The 9,319-nt window shown below is 46.7% G+C and overlaps 1 protein-coding gene across 2 annotated transcripts; it reads left to right on the plus strand.

The window, feature by feature from the left end:
- The first annotated feature begins 367 nt into the window (after positions 1–367).
- On the plus strand, positions 368–3,606 carry LOC125552869 (alpha/beta-Hydrolases superfamily protein). 2 transcript variants are annotated; one of them, XM_048716571.2, is made up of 7 exons: positions 368–765; positions 1,310–1,497; positions 1,763–2,113; positions 2,207–2,407; positions 2,499–2,569; positions 2,826–2,962; positions 3,040–3,606. In XM_048716571.2, the coding sequence occupies exons 1-7, from the start codon at positions 441–443 to the stop codon at positions 3,348–3,350; spliced, it is 1,584 nt and encodes a 527-aa protein (XP_048572528.1). In that variant the 5' UTR covers positions 368–440; the 3' UTR covers positions 3,351–3,606. The 2 variants fall into 2 exon arrangements, with proteins under 2 accessions (XP_048572528.1, XP_048572527.1); XM_048716570.2 differs by having other exon boundaries at positions 371–765; positions 2,826–2,965.
- Positions 3,607–9,319: the final 5,713 nt, after the last annotated feature.

Below are 9,319 nucleotides of genomic sequence, written 5' to 3' on the forward strand. Positions count from 1 at the left end.
CTCCATTCCATAATGTTGTATGCCCTACTCCTCTCCTCCCATCTCGTCGGTGCCAAGACTTTTTTTTTGAGCATCAGTACAGACACAAGCGCTCATATACACGCGCATACACTCACCTCTATGAACGCACACACGCACACCCTACCTCTATGAGCACCTCCGAGAGGCTGAGCCGGCATATCATGTTGAGATTTACGAAGTCACCATAGGCGCCTCGTTGTCGACGGGAACGTCTCAACCACAGGTTGATTCGCGTCGGTGCCAAGACTTGTGACAAAGAACTCTACAAATATTTTTGACCTTCCGTTCCCAGATGGACGGCCAGGATTCGTTCAGGCCACGCCCGTGCTGTTCCTCCCCAGCAGAGAAGCCTCTCGTCCCTTGTCCTTTCTTCTTCCTCCCGCCCGCCCTCCGCCCCCAAACCCCATCCAGGTCCAGCCATGGCGGCCAAGCACCTGCTGTCCCGCGCCCGCCTCCTCCTGACCCGCCACCGCAGCCGCCCCACCATCCTCCCGCCCGCGCTCACCCGCCTCCTCTTCGGCGGGACCACCACCCCCTCCGGGCCGGAGGAGGACGACAAGGCCAGGGCCCGGGCGGCGGCCGTGGCCCTGGACGCCAAGAGGTCCAAGCGGGAGGGTTCGGACGACGACGACGAGGGCGCCGGGCTGCCCTGGACGTCCTGGCGGCCCGACGTGGCCTGGGTGACCAAGGCACTCGAGCCGGCGCTGCAGCTCTACAAGCACTACAACTGGAAGCCATTCGCCTGTAAGCATTTTCTCCTCCATTGATATACCTTTTTGCTGCCTCTGACTGTTCAGGACAGATGAGACACATGGATTAGGATTTTATTAGGAAACAGAAATAACCCAGATCTTGCGTGGCTGTTGCTAAAATGTCCCTTTTTCACAGCAAGCCTGAATCTTTTATGGATAATTTTTATCAATTGGTATGCAACCTGCCCCCAAAATCAATCAGGTACTAGGTACTCCCTCCGTCTCAAAATAAGTGTCGCAGACTGGTACTAAATCAGCGACACGTTTTTTTTGGGGGACGGAGGGAGAGTAACTACACTACCACAATTGGGGGATCATCACGTTCCAACGTCGCAATGTTAGGGCAAACGAAACAATTACGCTCATCGTTGCGGTTGCAGACATGACTCGTAGCTCACAACTATTTCGATTGTTAGTCATAACTGAACTGGCTAATTATGTTGTTTTTTTGCAATACAACTTGCTCCAATCAGATTTCTTTAATTAATTAATTAATTAATCGCAAAACTAACATGGTACAATCTCGATGCATGCAGCTGACAACATCCCCGCAAGCACCCGCACTTTTAGCGAGATCATAAGTGACCTCCAGCACAGCAAGGTAAGCATACAGGACTGGAGCCTCAGTGACCTTACTGTCGGCCTCTACCTCATTTACCTTACCCAAGCTTCCGCAAAGAATGCTCAAGCCTTCAAGGGCGTTCAGATTTCCTCCAATAAGAAGGTATGTCCTGCACTGCAGGCTTCCCTTACTTCGTATTGTTCTACTCTTCGAAATCTTAATCGACAGACAGGATTATCTCAACAATCGCCACTTTACCCAAGAAGAAGAAGAACATAAAATAATTCAAATCGGTCTATTAATTATCTGCTCATGATGACCGAATATTATAATTTTAGACTCTCTACTGTAGACTGTTTATGCTTCTCAAAGATCTTGCACTAGCATGCGCATCTGATAGGGGAGTCACCTCTTTCCCTTTTTTTAGGTTCAAGAACTAATTTATCACCTTGAACTCGCAAAGGGTTGCTATAAGGGCAGTGCCACTGGGCTTGCAAAGCATAGCATGCTCCGGCCGAGGAATGTTTTAAAGTTTGTCAAGGATTCTAGTATTTTCAGACCTGGATATTACATCGGCATCGATCCGCGTGCTAAACTGGTCATCCTTGGGATTCGTGGGACCCATACGGTTTATGACCTTGTCACCGATTTGGTTGCATTAAGCGATAAGAAGGTGTCACCTAAAGGTTTCTCAACACACTTTGGAACATACGAGGCCGCTCGATGGTACCTACGCCATGAGTTGAGCATCATCAAAAAATGTTTGGAAAAACACAAGGTGGGAAATAGCTAGTATTTTAGGCATAATATCTGCATCTTCCTTTCATTTCCTCTGCTTATTTCCTTCTGTAATTTTCTTCAAAGCAAGCAGGACTACAAGTTGCGGTTGGTAGGTCACTCCCTTGGAGGAGCTTCAGCTGCATTGCTTGCTATAATGTTAAGGAAGAAGTCGAAGGAGGAGCTTGGATTTAGTCCCGACATAGTTTCAGCTGTTGGATTTGGAGTCCCGCCCTGTGTATCGAGAGAGATAGCTGAGAGTTGCGCAAGCTATGTCACCACTGTTGTACTGCAGGTTCGTTTCGGGTTTCTGTTGGTAATATAAATCTTGTTTTGGCTGCTTCCCCTGTCTCAACTTTGTAGTTGACATGTCTTCTGTCTTGCAGGATGACATTGTTCCTAGGTTAAGTGCAGCTTCGCTGGCAAGATTGCGAAATGAAATAATTGAAACAGATTGGTAAGCACTGAAACTGAAGTGCAGCAAATGACAAAACATTTTTAGATTAAATGTCAGGAAACTTTCCTCTGAGTAGCACGTGCACAATGAATCTGATGATCATCCTTCTTGCTGGTGATTGAACTTCCTATGGAAATCTCCTTCTTCCCTGTAGCTTATTCGTATGATTAGCAGTTTAGCACTTGAAGTTCTGAAGGTTTAAGACAGGCTTTTGGTTGTATTTGCATACATGTTTCTGAATCATGCTGTTTTGCAGGGCCAAAGTTTTGGAGAAGGAAGATTGGAAGCATATAGTGGATATTGTGACTAATGCTAAGCTAGTTGTTTCGTCCATCCAAGACGTGGCGAACAAACTTGCTGATTACGCCAAAGTTGTAACATCAGCTAGCTCAGGTGGTAAGTCCAAGATAATTTATTATTAGGATTTGTATGTATCTTACTGAATCTGGCGTGGCTCTTGCTTCTGTCAGATGCTGCAAAAGACCCGCCCCGTCTTCAGGGCCCGGCGAAAGTTTTGAAGCCGGACGGCGAAGAGGACGTGTATGTGCCCGAGGATCTCTTCCTCCCGGGGACGCTGTATTACCTCCAGAGGGACGTCGAGAATATAAACGGCGTCGAGGAGGAGTCGTACACGCTCTGGAGAGGGGACGCCGGGGAAAATTTCCAGCGGATACTGTTGTCGGGCAACTTGATGTCTGATCACAAATGTGATAGCATACAGTACGCGCTGAGAGATGTGCTCAAGACCCTGCCTCTCCCTCTGCCTCTGCAGGAGGATTGATGCTACTAAGTTCCAAAGCTTATGTAGGAAAGCGGGTTTCGCAAAAACCGAGTGTTTTGTTGTACAGTTTTAGGTTATGTAAGGGATTGCCAAGAATAACAAAGTGCTAGCAAACTCTCAAGTTGCAGTCCAGAGTTTCTGGTGCTGATCTAGGTGTAGTATACCTCTTCCTTTTTACAAGAGGTATAGTGTAACTCTTGTTTGAAACTTGAGATAAAAGGGTGCTAAGGCAGAATAAGAGTTGCATGGATCCATATCTGTTTTTCCTCTTTAGAACAAAGGTTTTTACTATCTTGAATCAGTATCCTAGGACCCATATAGTCATTGTATCATAACTCGGTGAAAAATCATATCTACAAGTTCAATTTATTTTGCAAAAATGCATGAATGGTGCCGTCCATGGACTTGAAAAATTAATCTGGTTGCTGGTGAAATCCATGGAGGGTTCAAGCTGGTGAGCAAGGTCTGGTACGCCGTCATCTCCATCGACGGCCCCTCTTCGTCCGTGCTTCAAGCTCAACGACATCACGACCCTTCCCCTTTCCTCGCCACCCCTACATTTTTCTCTAACCGGATGAAGCTTACAACGTTGTCTTCACCAACTGGGCATAGCCAGGTCTTACTGGAATGGATGTTGAGAGTTCATGGCTTTACAAATCAGTTTTGCTAGACGTGAAATACTTATCTCACATCTAACTCCTAAACCGTTTGATGCAAAGCTTTAACGATTCGTGCACGCAGCGCTTTTTGTTTTTTTCCGTGAGTTGTTTGTTGTCCTGTTTCGTAAGCAACATTTTAAAACTGTTTTCGTAGCCAACGTTTCGCTTTTTAGGGGAAGCCACGTTAGGTAGCTGCGCTGCTAGTCTATAGGCTGCTGCGTTCTTTTTTTTTCTTTTGCTGTTTCTTCTTTCTCCTTTTCTTTTTTATTATTATTTGTTTTAAATTATGAACTATTTTAGTTTTGATTTTGCCATTTCACATCTACTCTCTCCGTTCCAAATTACTCGTCACAGAAATGGATGTATCTAGAACTAAAATACATCTAGATACACCCATACCTACGACAAGTAATTCGAAACGGAGGGAGTAGATGTGAAATGCTTACCTCACATCTAAGTCCAGGACCACCGGATCAAGATGTGATTGCTAGTTTTTTTTTTTGTGATCGCTGGTTTGTTTAGATGAATTTTGTGATCGCTAGTTGTTCTACTTTCGTGCGTGTGCAGCATGTCATTGTTTTCGGTCTGAGTCTAAGCTGCTCTTTTTGTTTCCATCTGGGCCTGGTCTTTGTCTGTTTTTGGGCCCGGTCTGTGTAGAGGGATGTGCTTTTTTTTTTCCAGTAGGCTGTCCTGAGAATTGGATGGTAGAGCGGGCACGTTTTTTCTCATGTCGTTTGTTCCTGTTTGTCGCTCTCTACTTACTACCACTCCCATTCTCATTATTTTTAGCAGAAGTTTTGCTTTTAGTTTTTAAATTGCATTTTAAGCATACTTTTTGATTTTTCAACTATGATTCCCATTTTTTGTTGAAAGCATGGTGTTTCCTTTATATGCTGGGGTAGGTGTGCGAAGGTGTGCTTACGAATTGGAGGAATTAGGTCCATCACTTTATACGCTGGGGTAGACATCTTATGATTGTCTGCATCGTAAGCCGGCTGATATTTGGAGAGGTTGGTCTCTTCAGTAATGACTGTTGCACGAGGACGAATTTCTTTAACACAGGCGGCGAAGTCTTGCTGATCAAAAGAAGTCCCATCCTCCTTTAAGCTTGGATACCCACTGTCCACATCTGCCGGGTCTAAGTCCGGTACCCATGCCTTGGCACGGCTCAAGGCTGTCACAGCTCCGGCTCTTGCACAAGACCGTTTAATTTCTTGAAGTCTGGTGGGTAAGATGGACAATTTCTTCAACACATCACTTAACAGGTTGGGTCCTTGATTAGTTGGGGAGATGGTAGCAAGGGTACGTTGAGCTCCGGTGTACAATTGCTCGACAATGGTATAGACCGCCTTGAGCTTAACAAGCATATCCTGATTAAGGTTGCTACTCCTGGGACCTGAGGAAAACACAGATCGGTTAAATGTCGGTTTACATTACTACGACAAGTACTTACTTTGGATGAATAGCAAGGCGACTCACCGAAGATAGCAGAAATCATCTGAGATACACGGTGTTTTAAGCCGGTGAGCTCAGTGGTTACCTCCTGAAGAGCTGTTTCTGCTTTCTCAGCCCGCTGCGTTAAAGCAGTCTTCTCTTCAGCCCAAGTCTTTTTCTCCGCCGTAAAATGGGTCTTCAGTTTTTCCGACTCAGCCACGCTAAACTGGAATTTTGACTCAGCTTTCCGGGTCTCAGTTTCCTGAGCCGCCTGCCGGGTCTTTGCATCGTTCAATTGAGACTCCAGTTCAGCAGTAGCAGCCTGTATGAAGCACGGAGTTATCAACACATTTATATCAGGATTACAACAATATAAGTCCCAAGTCCTTTGCAAGCAACAACACTTGACACTTGGGGGCTAATGTCTGTCAGAACAATTTTCAAAGAAACGGCTCTTATGAATAAAGTCCAAAGCACTCTGCAAGCAACACTACTTGGCACTTGGGGGCTAATGCATATTACTTGTATCTTAGTAATGATGAGTCGGATGTGCTGTAAACAGTCTCAGCCGACTCATGGGGGCTATGTAGTTAAGCTGTCCTTTCTTACACAACGATCAATAGGACCGGCTCATTCATACTGATTAAACCGGCCCTTGGGGGCTACGGATGCAAACTTAGACTAATTCAACATCCTGTTTAATTTTAAATCGGAGTTGGAGGGAGTCTATGATAGAAGCCTATGGATTCTTCTAAGTCTACAAATTATTCAATCTTATCATAACCAGAAGACTTGGGGGCTGGCAGGATGTACATAACTTATTTAAAGCCGGACGACATACCTCATATTTCTGATGCATTTGTTTCATCATCTCAATTTCCAAATCGCGGCTGGAGTGTACTTGGTTGAGATAACCAGACAATATTTCACTGCTGCTCAATTGAGCATAGTGGGAGATATCAAACTGTGACGCCCCGATTCAATCGTACACTAATCATACACGCAAACGTGTACGATCAAGATCAGGGACTCACGGGAAGATATCACAACACAACTCTACTAATAAAATAAGTCATACGAGCATCATATTACAAGCCAGGGGCCTCGAGGGCTCGAATACAAGAGCTCGATCACAGACGAGTCAGCGGAAGCAACAATATCTGAGTACAGACATAAGATAAACAAGTTTGCCTTAAGAAGGCTAGCACAAACTGGGATACAGATCGAAAGAGGCGAAGGCCTCCTGCCTGGGATCCTCCTAACTACTCCTGGTCGTCGTCAGCGGGCATCACGTAGTAGTAGGCACCTCCGGTGTAGTAGGAGTCGTCGTCGACGGTGGCGTCTGGCTCCTGGGCTCCAACATCTGGTTGCGACAACCAGGTAGAAGGGATAGAGGGAAAGAAGGAGAAAGCAACCGTGAGTACTCATCCAAAGTACTCGCAAGCAAGAAGCCACACTACATATGCATGGGTAAATGTGTAAAGGGCCATATCGGTGGACTGAACTGCAGAAAGCCAGAATAAGAGGGGGATAGCTAATCCTTTCGAAGACTACGCTTCTGGCAGCCTCCGTCTTGCAGCATGTAGAAGGGAGTAGACTGAAGTCCTCCAAGTATCACCGCATAGCATAACCCTAACCGATGATCCTCCCCTCGTCGCCCTGTGAGAGAGCGACCACCGGTTGTATCTGGCACTTGGAAGGGTGTGTTTTATTAAGTATCCGGTTCTAGTTGTCATAAGGTCAAGATACAACTCCAAGTCGTCCTGTTACCGAAGATCACGGCTATTCGAATAGATTAACTTCCCTGCAGGGGTGCACCACATACCCCAACACGCTCGATCCCATTTGGCCGGACACGCTTTCCTGGGTCATGCCCGGCCTCGGAAGATCAACACGTTGCAGCCCCACCTAGGCACAACAGAGAGGTCAGCACGCCGGTCTAAACCTAAGCGCACAGGGGTCTGGGCCCATCGCCCTTAGCACACCTGCACGTTGCGTACGCGGCTGGAAGCAGAACTAGCCCCCTTAATACAAGAGCAAGCTTACGTTCCAATCCGGCGCGCGCCATTCAGTCGCTGACGTCACGAAGGCTTCAGCTGATACCACGACGCCGGGATACCCATAACTACTCCCGCGTAGATGGTTAGTGCGTATAGACCAAATGGCCAAACTCAGATCAAATACCCAGATCTTATTAAGCGTGTTAAGTATCCGCGAACGTCGACCAGGGCCAGGCCCACCTCTCTCCTAGGTGGTCAGAACCTGCCCTGCCGCTCCGCCTCAAAGATCCACTCGCGGGTGCTCCTCAAGCCGACCCGTCTTTAGTCACCACATGTATCATGTATAAAGTATATAGTATATACCCGTGATCAACTCCCGAGTGATCACGGCCCGATAGTATAGCATGGCAGACGGACAAGGATGTAGGGCCACTGATGATAAACTAGCATCCTATACTAAGCATTAGGATTGCAGGTAAAGGTAACAACAGTAGTAGCAAGGACAGGCTATGCATCAGTATAGGATTAACGGTAAGCAGTAACATGCTACACTACTCTAATGCAAGCAGTATAGAGAAGAGTGGACGATATCTGGTGATCAAAGGGGGGGCTTGCCTGGTTGCTCTGGCAAGAGAGAGGGATCGTCAACTCCGTAGTCGTACTGGGTAGCAGCGGCGTCGGTCCCGGTGTCTAGCGAGAGAAGAGGGGGGAGAAACAATAAATATTTAAGCAAACAGATGCATAGCGATGCATGACATGACAAGGATCGGTGCTAGGGGTGCCCTATCGCAGTATGAGGTGATACCGGTGAAGGGGGGAAAACATCCGGGAAGTATCCCCGGTGTTTCGCGTTTTCGGACAGATGAAACAGAGGGGGAAAGTTGCGTGTTCGCTATGCTAGGGATGCGTGGCGGATAAACGGGTTGCGTCTTCAAATTCGTCTCGTCGTTCTGAGCAACTTTCATGTACAAAGTTTTTCCATCCGAGCTACGGTTTATTTTATATTAATTTTAAAAGATTTAAATCATTTTTAGGATTTATTTATTTAATTTAATCAACATTATCCAGAATAGTGTCTGCTGACGTCATCATGATGTCAGCATGACGTCAATAGTTGACTTGGTCAACCTGGCAGGTGGGTCCCGTTCGTCATACTCTGTTTTAATTAACTAACAGTTAATTAGGTTAATTAGTGATTAGGTTAATCTAATTATAATTAATTAACTTAATTAACTCCTTAATTAATTAATTAATTTTATTATTATTATATTTATATTTTCTATTCTTTTCTTCTTCCTTTTTTTTAATTAAAACGTTCTGTGGGGTGGGGCCCCCTTGTCATAGGCCCCGGGGGCCAAACAGGGGAGGGCGCTACTGGTAACGGGCGCGGGGGCGCCCGACAGGGGCCAACCCGGGCGCTGGCCTCGGGCGACACCAGCGGCGCGGCGGGGCCAGTCCAGCCATCGGCGGCGAGGCAGCAGCAACACCGGCGAGGCGGGGCAGCGCTCCTGTGACGCCCCCGATTCAATCGTACACTAATCATGCACGCAAATGTGTACGATCAAGATCAGGGACTCACGGGAAGATATCACAACACAACTCTACAAATAAAAAAATAAGTCATACAAGCATCATATTACAAGCCAGGGGCCTCGAGGGCTCGAATACAAGAGCTCGATCATAGACGAGTCAGCGGAAGCAACAATATCTGAGTACAGACATAAGTTAAACAAGTTTGCCTTAAGAAGGCTAGCACAAACTGGAGTACGGATCGAAAGAGGCGCAGGCCTCCTGCCTGGGATCCTCCTAACTACTCCTGGTCGTCGTCAGCGGGCATCACGTAGTAGTAGGCACCTCCGGTGTAGTAGGGGTCGTC

This window comes from Triticum urartu, chromosome 4A (genome assembly GCF_056163025.1).
Source record: "Triticum urartu cultivar PI428250 chromosome 4A, HENAU_Tu73, whole genome shotgun sequence".
In the NCBI taxonomy this organism is placed as follows: Eukaryota; Viridiplantae; Streptophyta; class Magnoliopsida; order Poales; family Poaceae; genus Triticum; species Triticum urartu.

Excerpts from the sequence above, each read along its gene's own strand:
- LOC125552869 (XM_048716570.2), top strand. The coding sequence starts at position 441 with ATGGCGGCCAAGCACCTGCTGTCCCGCGCCCGCCTCCTCCTGACCCGC. Across the intron at positions 2,114-2,206 it reads AATGTTTGGAAAAACACAAG|GACTACAAGTTGCGGTTGGT; the intron begins GTGGGAAATAGC and ends CAAAGCAAGCAG. Across the intron at positions 2,570-2,825 it reads GAAATAATTGAAACAGATTG|GGCCAAAGTTTTGGAGAAGG; the intron begins GTAAGCACTGAA and ends GCTGTTTTGCAG.